Source organism: Myxocyprinus asiaticus, chromosome 4 (genome assembly GCF_019703515.2).
Source record: "Myxocyprinus asiaticus isolate MX2 ecotype Aquarium Trade chromosome 4, UBuf_Myxa_2, whole genome shotgun sequence".
In the NCBI taxonomy this organism is placed as follows: Eukaryota; Metazoa; Chordata; class Actinopteri; order Cypriniformes; family Catostomidae; genus Myxocyprinus; species Myxocyprinus asiaticus.
The window spans coordinates 31,496,321-31,513,500 of record NC_059347.1 but is presented as its reverse complement, the minus strand read 5'-3'; the positions used below and the strand labels follow the sequence as shown (position 1 = coordinate 31,513,500).

The following is a 17,180-nucleotide window of genomic DNA, read 5'->3' as shown; positions in this document are numbered from 1 at the left end:
AAGCTACTGAGAACACGAAGGGCTTAAGAAGGGAGTGAATTAGAGGGGAACCAGGTGTTGCTCAGCATGCTAATTAGTGCCATGATCAGCGTTCCCATGGAAACACTGATCATGCATGCCGGCCGCGCCTGCGAGACATGAGGGAGAGAAAATATCAAAACAGTCAAAACAGACCGACAAACTCACTGGAGCCGTGACAAATTTATTTTATAAAAACGACCAAGCTGACTGTACATTCCCTCTTTTTACATGTTAATTTAACAAATAAATGGATGTAAAATATTCATTTGAATTGAAAGTGTTTGAATGTCTGAGCAGAACAAGACCACGGAATGATACGGGAGGCATGAAACTAGCACAGCTTTGTAGGAAATCTTTTGCCTGGGATTAAATAACATTGTATGAGTGGTCATTATACAAAAGTATTAGACTGTGGAATGTTGTGATTGAATCAAGTATTCCAGAGAGCCCTGAAATAAATAAACTAAAAATTATGTCAGTGTTTTGTTGGTCATCAGCCACCTTTCTCTTTAGATGTCAGCATCAGGTACCATAAAATCTTAAACTTAGTTAAACTCACAGCCAAGAACTTGATTATGTGTATATTTGCATTTATGTACAGAAATGTGTGTGTTTGAGCATATACCTACATGACTTTACACCTATAGATCACTTCCTTAACACTGATTGACCTTATAGCTGGTATCTCCTACCTTTCTCTCTCTGTCTTGCGCTCTCTGACTTTGTCGCTCATTCCTCTGCAGTGCAGCATTTTATTACACTTCCTTGATACAGTCTCCAGAGTGTTTTCTGTGTCTCAGTGTCTGACCTCCACCAGCACACACCCACTCACACACACACTAAAATAAGAACAGTATTATGCAGTTGGTAGAAGTAAAAAAGTAAATACAGAAAAGTATATAAGCTAAGTTTGGAGCCTGGCAGGGGGCTTGCACAAAAATGCTCTAAACACATTCCACTGTAGCAGAATCCAGTACTTTCATCCATTTGTGTCCATTTGTATGTCAATTTAACCTCAGATGCACAGAAGTCCATCTCTCTCTTTTTCGTGCAGCTTGTTTCTCATCTCATTTGACCCACAGTAGCCAAACACTGACTGTGATTTAACGGAGTTGGCAGAATTCTCACCTCTGCACACCTTCATTTATAACCCTTCCACAGTAGTGCCTTTATATCTGTGCTCACACCTAAAGGAATTGTCAGGTCTGATAAAATGACCCAAAGCCAGTGTAGCTGGTCCAGCATTAAGAACACATTCACATCCTGTCTGCCTCTGAAGCGGTTCAGTATTTACTCTAGTTAGATGGTTCTTCTACTGTTGCAAAAAGAACTGGTGAATGATTAAACGTTAGTGTTCACTCAGTTCAAACTGAATGTTTTATGACTCTTTAAGTTCGGCTACATAGACATTTGTTGTGATTGATTGGTATAACATGGTAATGGTTTATTATAACTGATGTATATTATTTTAATGTTAAAATGTCTGATAACTGATAAGCCGAGCCATTTTAAAATTATTGTTCATCTCTGACTTTTGGCTCAATGATAAATAAATATAAATGAAACTACAACAATAAAAACATAGGCATTATGAGTAATTATATTAACTAGGGCTGTGAATAAAAATATTTTAAAAAATTTACTAATTAATCGCACAGTTTTCTGTGATTAATCACAATTAATCATGATTAAATTATGGTACATATATAATACATTACAATAAACATAAAAAAAATCATCATAAATATATTTACTTTACACTTTGCAAGAAATTGGTTAGTCATCATTTATTTTAATTATTTAAATATGTACATGTTAAAATTTTTATAGGGATTCAAAATTCTTTTTTTTTTTTTTTTTTACAGGGATTCATATTTAATACAAGTACTGTATATGTATACATTAAATCAGTGGACATGCTGTAATAACAATTTGAGGAAAATCTTCTGCCATTTTACAGTGGACTTTTTTAAGAGGATGAAATGGGCAGATTCAATTCATATAAAACTTTATTGGTAAGAGAACTTAAATGTACATTGCCAATGCATTATTAGACACTATACATAAAGATCTAAAACATATTGAATGCTGAAGTTTAATTTGATGAAGTTTAAAATCTGAAAACTATTATTTTCTCTGGCTGCCTGAATGGCCAGGTCCTTCTCACGCACACGCTAGGTCTCTCTCATGCAGTTTCGCTTTTGAAACTGGTTCAGATGAAAGTGTGTGAGTGTTTTCAGGCAAGGCGAAGAGACACGGCAGCTTGCACATATCTCTCACATACCTGGTTCAACGATTGCGGGTGAAGTCTTCATTCTTCATTCAGTAAATCCGCACCAGGACATGCATTGCGCGTATTGAATAAGCGTGCACTGCTCCACACGATCAGTTTCAGTGCTAGGATGTACAGCTGAGTCGAGTGTATACCTCCTGAAAATGTATATATGCCAATTTTATTCAAATATATGCCAATTTGTAGTGAAGGAAAAACATTAGTGATGTTTTGCCCATTGTACAAAAGTGCCTGGGTTTGTTCCTGGCAGGCAGCAGATGCCCTAACCCCGCCCCACCCTAAGCCTATAAAGCCCAAAGTATTGTAAGAAAATATAAAACACGGGGGCCTGGGTAGCTCAGTGGTAAAAGACGCTGGCTACCACCCCTAGAGTTCGCTAGTTCGAATTCCAGGGTGTGCTGAGTGACTACAACCAGGTCTCCTAAGCAACCAAATTGGCCCGGTTGCAAGGGAGTGTAGAGTCACATGGGGTAGCCTCCTCGTGGTCGCCATAATGTAGTTCGTTCTCAGTGGGGCGCGTGGTGAGTTGAGCGTGGATGCTGCAGTGGGTGGCATTAAGCCTACACACACGCTATGTCTCTGTGGCAACGCGCTCAACAAGCCACGTGATAAGATGCGTGGGTTGCCGGTCTCAGACGCAGAGGCTGCTGGGATTCGTCCTCTGCCACCCGGATTGAGGCAAATCACTATGTGACCATGAGGACTTAAAAGTGCACTGGGAATTGGGCATTCCAAATTGGGTGAAAAAGACAAAAAAAAAAACACAAAAAGGAAGGACGGACATCTTAGTCATCGGTCAAGACACTGAAGTCTTTATTGCAGTGTAGCAGTGACAAAGTACATGGAGCACCTTGGATTCAGCGGAGTCAGACTGAACAACAAACATCGTAACCTCAAACTTTTTAACCAGTTTGTAAAACAGTTTCCCACCCACAATGTAAATGAAGTTGTGCTCTTCGTGTAAATTAAGACCCCTAAAAGATATGGTCTGTATGTTAATTAAGCTCAGGCACCTCATTGTCTGTGATGGTACTCCATGGCCCATTCCCGCACCCATTCTATAATTGATGATGACCATTTGGTCAGGGTGGGATCGCCCTGTGGTGTGACAGCACCAAGTTGGAAACATTTTTTTGTTTTCATAATAAACAAGCCATTTAGGTGATGTGGTCATTCTGAGGTCTGGTCAAGTGGAACTCATATTTTAGGGCATAATACTGTAATTTCTTACAGTAGACTTCGATTTTGACATGAACGCTCAGTGCCTGCATACAGTCGAACACGAGCCTGTCAAAGTATACTCCATTTAGTGTTGTGCACATACACAGGCACGCTACGACTGCCAGGAGATGCAGACAGTTTCTCTTCAGGAGTTTAGACCCATAAATATGTCTTTATATTCCTTCAGACTCGAGTTATACATATGCAGGGATCTCCTGACCTCCTCACACATGCACTCTTGACATGCATATCTACTGTTGTTATTTTTACCTTTGTCTCCTGTTATTTACCAGCGACTACATCTTCTAGTGTTTCTTTGTGACAGCAACAGCTCAAATGTGAGTAATGCCACCTTGTGGATCCACTAACAGACCTTTTTTCACAGACTGTGATGACACGTTTCTGCCTTATCCACCTTATTTTTTAAATATTGAGTGTAAATCGGTTCTCCACACGGTCCTACACCTGCACTGTGGAGAGCATCCTGACTGGCTGTATCTCCGCCTGGTACGGCAATAGCACCGCCCACAACCGCAAAGCACTGCAAAGGGTGGTGCGAACTGCCAGACACATCATCGGAGGTGAGCTTCCCTCCCTCCAGGAAATATATACAAGGCGGTGTGTGAAAAAAGCTCGGAGGATCATCAGAGACTCCAGCCACCCGAGCCATGGGCTGTTCTCTGTACATTCTATATATATATATATATATATATACTTTTTTTTATATATATTTTAATTTTTAATTTTTATTGAATAATGTGTATCTATATAGTAAAAAAAACAACAAAAAAAAAAAACAGCGTATTGTATACTGTACAGTGTATGTTATTATTTGTATATTGTTGAGTGTAATTATGTGTATAACAGATGTTTAAATTGTGTTGTGTTAATTTGATGTTATTGTAAATTGGTATATGTCTCATCACTGTCACGACTGCTATGTTGATCAGAACTGCACGCAAGAATTTCACACACTTGTGTATATGGCTGTGTGACAATAAAGTGATTTGATTTGATTTAAATTTATAACATTATGCTTATTGTTATATTACCCTAGAATTAGTTTTAAAAAACAAATTACCACAGCTGCGAGGGGATTTCAGTTACAGCTGCTAGATAGAGTGACAGTAAAATTGTCTTAATCCACCACTCTCTATATTTTCCTCTTCTGGAAAGTCATTCAAACATAGTGGATGTTTTTCTTTTGGTCTTGGAGCAAATCGGTAAGTGAAAATAATATTTGCAGTGGTCTCCCATTCATTCCCATTCACCACTGTCGAAGTTTACCCTACAAATGTTTACTTTGGCATTCCAAAACCCTGAGTGTGAAAAAGGTCTATACACCTTTTTCCTGAATGTGGAAGTGTTCCACAATTCAACTGTTTTCAGTTTCCATTCTCCAGTGTTATCACTCGCATTGATGTATATTCTTATTGGTAATGTTTAATGTATTACATTTGTAAAAATGGTCAAAAAACATGTGGCTGTATAGTGCCGATACTTTACAGAGTCGAGATGACTGTTTTTTAATGACAGTGCCTCACCTGAGTGTGTAGATGTCATGAAGCGATGGTCCGAGGTTAGTTACGTTGATATAATTAACTACTTTGAGTTGTAATGACAACCAACAACAGCACAAATACATTTTTACTCCAAAAAAACTTAAATGGTTGTTGCTCTCCATCTGGATCGCTCGTTTTGATCATTTTTAAAGTGCATCTCAAGACCAGAAACAAAAAACAGGCAACTAGAATCATCATGGCACCGCCCAGTGGTTGCTCAGGAAAACTGTGGATTCGTGCAAATAATTCCAGGCGCGTGCGCATTCTGCACGTACAAAGACGCACATTTAGGGGGGTCACGTGATGCCATGCGAGGATCGGATATGTGAACAACGAGCTCTGCGCAATTTGCTAGTTTTATTACTTTTAATGACATAAACCGGTGAGATTCAATACACTCTGTTCCATAACTGTTCTAGGAGGACAATATGTCAAAGAATTCAAAAACCTTGGGCTCTGGAGACATTAAAAGACACTTATGTGCTCAAGCTGAGGCCCCCGAACAGGCCGCAAGCCTGGGAGTCGATTTAGTCGGGGAGGTGTGGGAAATGCGGCGATAGATGAATTATTTGGTAATCTGCTAGTGACCAAGGTGGATTTGGAGCATGTCTGGGAGAAGTTGGAGGACCGGAGAACCGTAGCCGGCGGAATAACGTCCATATCGTAGGAGTTCCTGAGGGAGCAGAGGGACAGGGTATGTTGAAGTTCCTGGATGGGCTCTTTCAGAATCTGCTCAACATAGCAGGCCAAAGCTGGAAATTGAGCGAGCTCACAGGGTTCCTGCTCAGCGAATCGTGGAGGGAGACAGGCCCCGATCAATTCTGGCCAAATTTCTGAGATCATCCGATAAAGATCTTGTATTACACGAGGCATGGAGTAAAGGATGGATTTGGAGTTTATTTTGTGGAGTATTTTTTGCAAGTCATTGGAGTGAGTAAGTCATCTGTTCGCACTCATGTTGCAGCCGAGTGGACCGGCTCACTGAATATTCGCTTGACTGTTTGAGGATTCTGCGTGCTCTTTTTGTGCTGGTTCCACCTAGCGGCTGGAGTTTATTTTGTAGAGTAACACACCTTCAGGACAGTTCTATGGACGAATCTACACGCTCTTTGTGCTTATTCCTAAAAAAAGCTGGATTGCGCCTGTTGGCTGAAGTTTGTTTTATAGATTATCTTTTGCTGTGCAATTTTGTCTCACAAAATTTGTATAGAAACACTGGACTTGAGCATTTCGACAGCAAGGCTGTCATGGGGGTTCTCGTAGGTGTGCATGCACTGTTTGAGTTTGGAGGGATGGTAATGCGCACGTTTTACTTTTTCTGTTTTTTTTTTTGTTTTTTTTTTGTTCTAGGGGATGTTCGGGGTTTGATTGTTGCACTAATGTTGAAATGTGGTCTTTATAATCTTGTTTTTGGCACACAATCTATTTTTTCTTATATGTCAAAATGTCAAATGTTAATATGAGTGGATTGTCTCTCTCCACGTGGAATGTAAATGGGTTGGGGCAACCCATAAAAAGAAGGAAGGTTATTTCTCTTCTTAAGTGTAAGAAATATTATATAGTGTTTCTACAAGAAATGCACATTTCTCCGAAGGAAGCTGAAAAATTTGGGAAGATATGGGGTGGGCATGTTTTTTATAGTGCTGGCTCGAGTAAGAGCAGGGGAGTCATTACACTGATAAGTAAACATCTACAATTCAAATGTCTCAAATAGATTAAAGATAAATTAGGAAGAGTCGTTGTTTTAGCTGAAATTCGGGGTAAAGATAAATTGAGTCATTGTTTTAGCTGAAATTCAGGGGCAAAGTTTTATTTTTGCTAATATTTATGCATCTAACGTTGATGATCAGGGCTTTTTTATAGATCTTGAAGGGATGTTGCAAACCGCTGGCACCCCTCATGATATAATTTTGGGAGGAGACTCGGTTATTGATCATAGTGAAGCATAAGTGTGCAAGCCCCCTAGAGCAACAGTGACGCTTCACAGGATGTGTAAAAGTCTTGGTCTTACAGATATTTTGAGACTTTTGACATCAGTCCATAAGATTTACTCTAGAATAGATTCTTTTTTTGTTATCTAAGTCCTTCATTTTATCTGTTGCTGATTGCTCAATTGGAAAAAATCTATTCTCAGATCACACCCTGGTGAGTTTAGAGGTGTTGCCACATATGGAGAAAAGGAAATCATATAGTCGGAGCTTTAATGTATCCCTTTTGCAAAATCCTGAATTCCAACAAATGCTAAAGGCTGAAATCAATGTATATATGGAGACCAACTGGTCCTCATTATCCTCTGTGGGTGTGGCTTGGGAGGAACTTAAGGCATTTCTTAGGGGCCATATCATGCTGTATGCCTCATTCACCAAAAAATCCAAAGCACAAGAACTCGTGGAATTGGAAGGGAATATTAAAAGTGCCAAGGCAGAGCTGAAGCGCCGAATGTTGTCTAATGGCCTTAGAGAATTGACCCGATTGAAATACAGATAGTATACTATTTTGTATTTTTGGGGACAAGGCAGGAAACTTCTGGCTAGATATGTAAAACAGAGAGAGTCTTTTTCTACCATTCCCTCAGTGAAATCTGCTGGTGGTAAAATATTTACCTTAGCCATTGATATTAATAATGCTTTTAAAGAATTCTATCTTGATCTCTATAGTTCCACGTCTTCATCTACTGGTGTGGATATTAGAAACTTTGTGGAACCATTAGAACTTCCTAAACTGACGACTTAGCAAAAACATTATCTTGATTCTGAGATAAACTTGGAGGAGCTTGGCGAGTTATTTAAGGCCTTGCCAACAGGCAAGCTCCGGGGCCAGATGGCTTTGCTGCTGAATTTTTTAGATCTTATGCTACAGAACTGGCTCCACTTTTGCTAGAAGTTTATATGGAATCATTAAAGAACGGTAAGCTTCCACCAACCATGACGCAAGCCCGGATCAGTATGATTCTTAAAAAAGCCAAAGATCCGAGTTACCGTCCAATTTCTCTGATCCAGCTAGACATGGTAGAAAATTTTTAAGATTTTGGAAATGTACAGGTTCGGGAATACTTTTATTGGGTTAAGTTACTTTATAGACACCCGGTAGCTGTGGTTCAAATGAATGGATTAATTTCAGATTATTTTATTCTGGATAGGGGCACATGGCAGGGTTGCCCTCTTTCACCCTTATTGTTCTGTCTTGCCCTGGAACCATTAGCAGCCGTGATAAGAAAGGATGATTATTTCCCAGGGGTGGTGGCAGGAGGTGTGGCGCATAAGCTTTTGCTTTACGCAGATGATATTTTATTATTCGTCTCCGACCCTACTAGATCTATGCCTTGCCTCCACAGAATTATTAATTCCTTTTCTAAGTTTTCAGGATACAGAGTGAATTGGTCTAAATTCGAAGCTGTGTCTCTGACAGTGTACTGTAATGGCTTTTCAACCGGGAATTCCATAATTTTGAGTATGTAATCAGTAAAAATTGTTAATGAAAAAAAAAAGACGCACAGTTAGAAAAATCGGGATGCACGTGTTCAGTGCTTGAGCACTCTGCTGATGATGAGATTCGCATCGCACGTCTGACCGAAGTATACTTTGGGATTAAGGCTGAGTAGCCTGCCAGGAACAACTCGGGACACCTTTTTCCAATCACGAGAAGTTTCAGGAAGGAAGAAAAACCAGATACTTTATTAATTGCGTACATTTTTTTAAAGCGTTAAACAAATATTAATTGCAGAAATTAACACGTTACATTTCCCAGCCCTAATAATAATATTTTTATAATCATAACAAACAAAGTCAATTATAACAATGTTTTATAGTTTAAACTTTTATCTGTAAAAAATATCAGTCAAACCGATTATCAGTCATTGTTTATCTCTATTTGATGGAATGTTACATAATTTCAAAAATCATAAAAATAATAAAATATTACATCTGTAAATATTGACTCTTTTCTCTATGTTTTACTTAAACTGAGTTTGTTTATTATTCTAGTGTTGTTTAAAAAAAAAAAAATGTTTTTCCTTCCACAGCCCCCTGCTGTGATCACCAACCAACTCTTAAACATGAACCCTGGCGAGACAGCTGTCATCAGCAGGTCCATTCTTTACATCAATGACCCTGATAACCCACAGGATGTTTTCATTACGGTTCTGGATCCACCTCAACATGGCCACCTGACAAGAGTGCATGGCGATGTGCCGGTAACCCATTTTAAGCTGGAGGAGCTAGATCGTGAGCAGCTGCAGTATGTTCATGATGGTTCAGAAGGAGAGCAGGACAGACTTCTGCTGCAGGTCAATGATGGACACAGCTACCAGAACGTTTTGTTTAGCATCAGCATTGCACAAAAGGTATGGACATGACAGGTTTAGTCTAAAAAAAAAAAAAAAAAGGTTCTATATGTTATCTGACATTATAATATACTTCTTCCCAGTCCTCTAATCTGATTGAACAAGATGCATTCCAAAAGTGTTGTAATTTAATATAACAGCACTGTGATGCTTAACTGTTTGTATCACTCCAATCATCTGTAATCGTGTCGTTCTTTAGAGACTACAAATTCAGTCAGGACCTCTTCCATCAGGTGTATAACTTTTATTGACAGTTAAAGAAATCTGTTTGTGTTGGTATAGTTCTGTTCTGGGCAAACTTTTCTTCAAACATTCTTGTCAGACTATTTATTAAATGATATTCTGCTTATGATAAAGTTTTATATTAATTGATCTGCTCAAATTACATGCTCTGTTTTTTTTTTTTTTATGTTCACATAAATGTTTTGCATTTTTTATGCATTTTTTATGGTGTGTGATTGGGAGTTTCTTGGGAGACTTTATTTGATCATTATAAATTTGCTATTTTTGAACTAATAATTAAATATTACATACCTTATGATTATTTATGGGCCCATCAATGTGTCATGTACTTTCATGTTTGTGTAAACAGTATGAAGTATAAAATAATATACTGTAAGGACTTCAGCTCTAAAGGGTTTTGGATTTAGATCTACGCCTTTTCACCTAATTATGGAATCCTGCATGTGTCCACTCATGTGTCTGCATAGGGGCGTTTACACCCAATAGATGAATTCTGTTATAGACTAAAATGCATTGAGTGCTTTTTCATGGTAACTGGTAACCACCACACACACACACATACATGCATACAGTACATCTTCCCCAAACTTTATGCTTGAAATTGCCCCATCCTGACTATTTGACATGCCCACAGCCTGCTGATTTCTAGACAGATTGCAGCACTTTGTTCGGTCTTTTCCCAACCCCCTGCCAACCCTTTCATGTTCTGTCCCCCCTTTCACATACCCGTATCCATACATCATCGGATGTCACCTGCCTTTTTCCCTGCTGCAGCCTGTTATCTCTCATACTGCTGATGCCAAGCAGCTTTTGACTAATGGAAACCCTGTTTTGGGGTATATATTCTGTTTTCAGATCAATGGGACATTGTTTTGATTCGGAGGATTGCAGCAAGGTTCATTGTGTAGAAACTTAAAGACTCCATGAAATCGCTTGATGAGTGCAGTTTTCAGTACAATGTTGATGCATTTCTTATTGAAACAAGCTATTTGTGTGTGATATATTGAAAGATTTGTACCATTTTTTTTTTTAAATAGCCAATTGGCTTTAGTTACTAAATAGCATGATGAACCATAATTTGCTGCCTTTTAGTAAATTTCAAGATGGTTGCAGGTGGTTTTAGGGGAAGAACATTCTCATTCTAGAGAGCATTTGATTGGACAAAAATATGTGTTGTGCAGCATGAGTCGTCAATGTTTTTGGTTTGTTTTCCTGGAAGAGAAAGACTGTAAATTATAAATGCGCATATCTGCTAACCCTGTTGAAAAGATCAGCTGAACCAGCATTCAATTGTCATGCTGGTCTAGGCTGGTTTGTGCCTGTAAGTTAGTGTTGGTTTGGTGCTGGTCTAGCTGGTGGACCAGCATAGCCATGTTGTTCACCAGCAAAACTTTGCAAGTGAAGCTTGTCAAACAGAATGGAACCAGCTGGTTAGTCAAAGAAGTTTTGTTAAGCTAGTCAAACTGGTTAACTGTGTTTGAACACCTGTACACCAGCATCCTGTGTTGTGGACCAGCATTTAAAACACAATGCTGGTTTTTGTTTTTTTACAGAATAAAAGTTTGACTTTGTCAACTTTTAGGAATATATATGTATACATTATATATGGCTTAAAGGCATGGACTTAAAGCCACAAAAGTCCAATTTTTGTTTCTTGGGGTCTTTTACACCCTGCCCACACCAGGGGGCCCCACAAGCAAGGTAGTTTTTTGTCATTTTTATATACTGTATTTTTTTATTATTATTTTTAAATAAACTGAAAGCTGCGAGTAAGACTCAGGCAGCTGTTATTGCTCAATTAGACAGTTATAGTGTGCCCCCTTGTGGTCAGAGAGGGAGGGGAGAATATAACTGCAAGGAGAGAGTTGTAGCTATATGTGACAGGCATGCACACCTACAAGCCTGGAGCAAGGAAAAAAAGGAAAAAAGGAAGTGGAGAAGAAACGCAGCCAAACCACTGGTAAGAAGTTAATGTAAGCCAGCTACCTGGCTAGATGGTGATTGTTTGTTGTCATGCATTAAATTGCAACAATTAGTTGGCTAACATTTTGCAGTTGTCTCCCGTATATAGTTATGTTCGGGCTTTGGGGCCTTCAAGTAGGATTTTGCCCCAACATGGTCAGAAACAGCACTGCCATGTCTACACTGGACACGAGCGTCACGTCGTGTCAAAAGCAATAGAACCCTATCATAATCAATGATGCTTTCTCCACTGGAAGTGTCCATTGGGCGCATTGCATCAGCACCGACTGTAAACGGGTGTCCCGTTCCATTTTGCACTGCAAATAAATGGTTTAGAACATTTGTGTCGACGCATCTAGTGTAGACAGCCTCAAGCTGTTGCGTTGCATCAACGGACGCGTCCGGTGTAGACAGGGTGTGATTGTGGTACAAGGGTGAATTAACTTGTTCACCTACACAGTTGGCATTGATCCATAGTGCAAGATGTTGAGAACAGTAAAAGAGGATGGCTGAGTGGGCCACATGGCAATTGTGGATTAATGACCAGTTGATTGATTGTGGTTTTGGCTTTGAAAGTAAGGTCCCAGCTCTCAAGATCTGTAGGGATTTCATGAATAGAAACAGAGAAGGATAAAAGGGGAACTTGACTTTCAATTAGCTCTTTGGAGAGAAGTCCTTTGGCATTTGCAGTCCCTGATGCATTTTGTTGGTCGGTAAGGGTGAATAATCCTTAATTTAATGTGGTCTGGAGACCCTGCGCCCTCTGCTACTTTTGCTTTGATCTTAAATAGAGAGATAGTAAGAGAAAAAGTAGCAGAAACTTTGCTAGGGATTGCCTTGCACTGTATAAAATGTTAACCTAACAATGTGCTTTATGTGGTCACATCTAAATTAACTGGTTTTATTCAGGCCGATAATGTTATTTTAAGACCTTATGAAGTCATAAGGAGTTTTATGGCTCTTAGTCAAGTCAAGAAATGCCGAATATATATATTATTTTTATATATTATTTACAGAACATAAGAGTCAATATATCACAATAGATCATGTCTTATTAGCTTTGAAGCCATATTCAAGTGAACTCCTCAAAGTTGACAAAGGTAACCTTTAGCAGATATACACATTTAAAATGTACAGTCTTTCTCTGTAAATTTTATTAATGACTCTTAATAAATCTTGCGTTATACACAGATTGTTGTCTAATCAAATGTCCTCTTGAATGAAAATGACCCTCCTCCAAAACCACTTGCTACTCACTAAGAAGTAGATTCATGGCTGTGACGTAACTAACACAAATGGCTGTTTATTAAAAGAGGGATGAGCCCTTCAATATGTACCACCCAAACGTCTTGGTTACTGATGTAACCTCTGTTCCCTGATGGAGGGAACGAGATGTTGTGTCGATGTAGTGACACTAAGGGTTCGATCTTGAGAGCCCCAATCACCTTTGCTTAAAATAGAAAAGGCCAATGAGAATTGGCGAGTGGAATTTGTATGCCACTCTCTACCCCGGACATACGGGTATAAAAGGAGATGGCGTGCACCACACAGATTTATGCTGTGGAGCCGATAGAGAGTCCTGGCCATGTCAGCAGCTGGTTCAGTGCCGTGGCAGGAGGGACACAACGTTACGTTCCCTCCATCAGGGAACAGAGGTTACATCAGTAACCAAGATGTTCCTTGTCTGTCACTCACTCAACGTTGTATCGATGTAGTGACTCTAGGGGTTCCTATAGGAAACGCCGCAGGCACTGAACCGTGTCACGAGGTACGAAAGAGTGGACACGGGCAAGCTGCTGCGTGCCTCGCAGCGAGCGCTCAACCACGTCATGACCTTCCAGCGAGTTAGGTAAGGCATCTCCCTAGTCCTATTAATGGGGGAGGAGGCACTTACCCAAGGAGGCTACCGGTGGAGCCTTACCTGATTGCTGTTAAGCAATTTCCCGCTGAGCACTTTCTAGAATAATGCTGGGAAATGCTCTTCCCTCTCCAGGAGGTGGAGCACTACGGAGATCACATCCTACCGGAGGGAGGTTAACATGTGGAGAATATCTCACATGGACTTACCAACGGGGAAGTTCACATATGGAATGATACCACCGGAGGATCCAATCTACAGAGAGGGTACGCAGCAACAGTGGCCGAGGCAGAGAAAGCTCTGGTGAGGGGAAACACAGGGTTCACCTAAGGGGAAACCTGAACAGTGGAAACTCATCATATGGGATTACCAAGGGGGAATCACCATGCATGGAGCACTGAGCCCAAGCACATGGGCTCACCTGAAAAGGGGCATACCATGAGTACTGGGCCTGGTGCCGTTACTCCTCCACTGAGTTCACCGAACAGTGCTTAATGAATTAAAGAGGCGTCCGGGGTTCACCAGATACGGGGAACATTTGTGGACAAAAAGGTGCACATTATCACCTTTTGAGAAAGGGGAAAGGCACAATGCAAGCGATACACCCAACCGGCCACCCGGTCTACCTGCTGTTACCGCGTAACACTCGGGTCAAAACTGGGTCTATGCGTGGGTTGTAAAACCTCGCAAAGGTATTGGGTGTAGACCAACCCGCAGCTTTGCATATGTCCGCTAGAGAGGCCCCCCCTTGCCAGTGCCCAGGAGGATGCAACACCACTAGTGGAGTGCCCCCGACTCCCAAGGGGCACGGCAAGTCCTGAGATTGGTATGCGAGAGAAATGGCATCCACAGTCCAATGGGCTAGCCTCTGCTTGGAGACAGCTTTCCCCTTCTGCTGTCCTCCAAAACAGACAAAGAGCTGCTCCGAGCATCTAAAGCTCTGTGTGAAGTCCAGATAGATGCGCAGGGCGCGAACTGGACACAGCAACAACAAGGCCTGGTCTTCCACCTCTGAAGGGAGCGCTTGCAGTTTCACCACTTGGTCCCAAAAAGGAGTGGTGGGAACTTTGGGCACGTAAACGGGCCAGGGGCTCAAGATCACATGAGAGTGTGCCGGCCCAAACTCCAGGCATTCGCTGGTAACAGAGAGCGCCTGCGGGTCCCCCACCCTCTTGTTGAAAATGAGCGCCACCAGGAGGGCTGTCTTCAGAGACAAAGTGCTGAGCTCGGCCTGCTGCAGGGGCTCAAAGGGGGCTCTCTGTAGGGCAGGTAGGACCACAGAGGGAACCCAAGAGGGAATCAGACGCGGTCTAGGTCTAGGATTCAACCTCCTCGTGCCCTTGAGGAACCTGTTGATCAGGTCATGCTGTTGTGAGGGTCTCCCATCCAGTGTGTCATGATAAGCTGCTATGGCAGTCACGTACACTTTCAGGGTAGAGGGAGACAGCCATCTCCCCAGCCCTTCCTGAAGGAAAGACAGCACAGACCCGACGGCGCATCTCTGTGGGTCTTCCCCACGGGAAGAACACAAGTTCGCGAAGAGACGCCACTTCAAGGCATACATAATGACTGAGCACGTTCGGTTGAAAGACGTGCCTTGAGAGTGACCAAGTCCAACTCCATACTGAGAAAAGAGATGCTCCGCACAGGGGAGAGCTTGCTCTTCTCCCAGTTGACCTGCAGCTCAAGTCGGTTGAGGTGATGAAGCACGTGGTCCCTGTGTGGACACAATAGGTCTTGTGAGTGAGCTAGGATTAGCCAGTCGTCGAGATAATTGAGAATGTGTATGCCCTTCTCCCTCAGCGGGGCCAGAACAGCCTCTGCGACCTTGGTAAAGATGCGTGGGGACAGGGACAGACCGAAGGGGAGGACCTTGTACTGGTATGCTCGTCCCTTGAAGGCAAACCGAAGAAAGGGTTTGTGTTGAGGAAGGATCGATACATGAAAGTACGCGTCTTTCAGGTCGATGGCCGCGAACCAATCCTGGCATCGTACTGACGCGGCTTGACCCGCGGCCTTGTAAGCCTTCGTCATTAATGAGGAAGAGAACTTACAGGCCTTGGAAGGAAGCCTTGATCGGTCGCGCCAGGTGACTGCACCCTTCTGGACATAAATGCACTGCTACAGCACACTCTACCTGGGGTAGCTCGACATATCCCTCAGCCGCACCGCCGTCGAGGGTAGTCAGGGAGGACGAGCCCGCAAAGCATGTATGGGTGTCTTCCATGACTTCGTTAGCTCCTCGTGCACTTCCAAGAAAGGCACTGGGGCGGGGTGTGGCCGTGAGTCACGCTTGAGCCCAGAAGCCCATTATCCAGCCGCGAATGCTCAGGGCAGGGTGGAGGGTTCCACTTAGCCCGATGTTCGCAGCTGCCCGGGCAAGCACGGTTGCCATCTCAGCATCTGCCTCATCCTGTGCTCTAGTGCCTGTGGGTGGGAGCTCAGAATATTCATCCGCTTCTGATAGCAGAAGCCCACCTTCCGATGCTGCGACCGAAAGCTCATCCTCGTCGCGAGCCATGAACGACACATTAAATCCGCCCTGAGGCGGACCGCCTATATCATTCGACAGCTCTTCCGGATAGAATGAGCATACTGGGGGATGGGAGGTCCGCGGGGCTGAGCCGGCAGAAATGCTCCCATGTCCACATCCAGATCACCCGCGGTGCTTGCCGACCCGTCCGGCTGAGCATCAGCCCAGGGCGGACCAGGTTGGGGGAGCAGCCATGGTGGCTCCTTGCTTTATAAAGAAGGAAGTGAGCCGTGACCGCAAAATTGTGATGGGCATGTTCTCGCAATGAGAACATGTCCCTTCCACGAAAGCTACCTTGTTGTGCTGGGGCCCCAAGCACTCGAGGCAGATTTCATGGCTGTCCGGAGGGGAGAGATAAAGGCCACATCCAGTAGCGCAAATGCGGAAAGACATCTTTAAAAAGACGCCAAGCGTTTGCACGAGCTCTTTTAGAAGGAAATATACTCTTTTGAATATACTCTTTTAGTACCCGTGGACTCAGCCACCGAAGCACCCAGGGGAAACACAACACTCGACCATGCGAGGGTGTCCGCTGATATGCGGCGTAAAATCCAGCAGCGTAAGCAAAAGGTGAGAGGACGAACACAAGCATGCATTCGTCTCCGAAGTAAAAATCTGAATGAATGGTGCATGCCATCTCCTTTTATACCCGTATGTCCGGGGCGGAGAGTGGCATGCAAATTCCACTCGCCAATTCTCATTGGCCTTTTCTGTTTTAAGCAAAGGTGATTGGGGCTCTCAAGATTGAACCCCTAGTGTCACTACATCGACAATACGTCAAGTGAGTGACAGACAGGGAACTTCCAGTTGCAGCAGGAAGTACATCAATACAGGACAGAAAGCATCAAGTGTCAATCCATTTTATGGGGTTTTTAATATGGCTAAATCAAACAGAGCACATTGGGTCACACCATTTAAAGACATTTTTAATGGTTAGAACAGGTAGAAATAAGTAACAACACTAACAAATGTAAATGAATTATAGAATATTTATAGTATTGTATGTTTAAGTTTCAGTTGCTCTGTGGAAATGAGACAAATCTGTCAATTAAGTTGTGAGACCCTTTAGAACAAGATGTTATTTGACCTTTGACTAAATTCTTCAGTGAAGACCTTACCTTATAAATCAATGCTGCTCTCAGCAT

The 17,180-nt window shown here is 42.2% G+C and overlaps 1 protein-coding gene across 1 annotated transcript in view; it reads left to right on the top strand.

The window, feature by feature from the left end:
- Positions 1-17,180, top strand: part of LOC127433097 (extracellular matrix organizing protein FRAS1-like) — a 197,196-nt gene that overhangs the window by 126,739 nt on the left and 53,277 nt on the right. Inside the window, exon 29 of the mRNA XM_051684764.1 lies at positions 9,119-9,439. Within this exon, the coding sequence (XP_051540724.1) occupies positions 9,119-9,439 (321 nt within the window). The remainder of the gene's footprint in view (positions 1-9,118; positions 9,440-17,180) is intronic.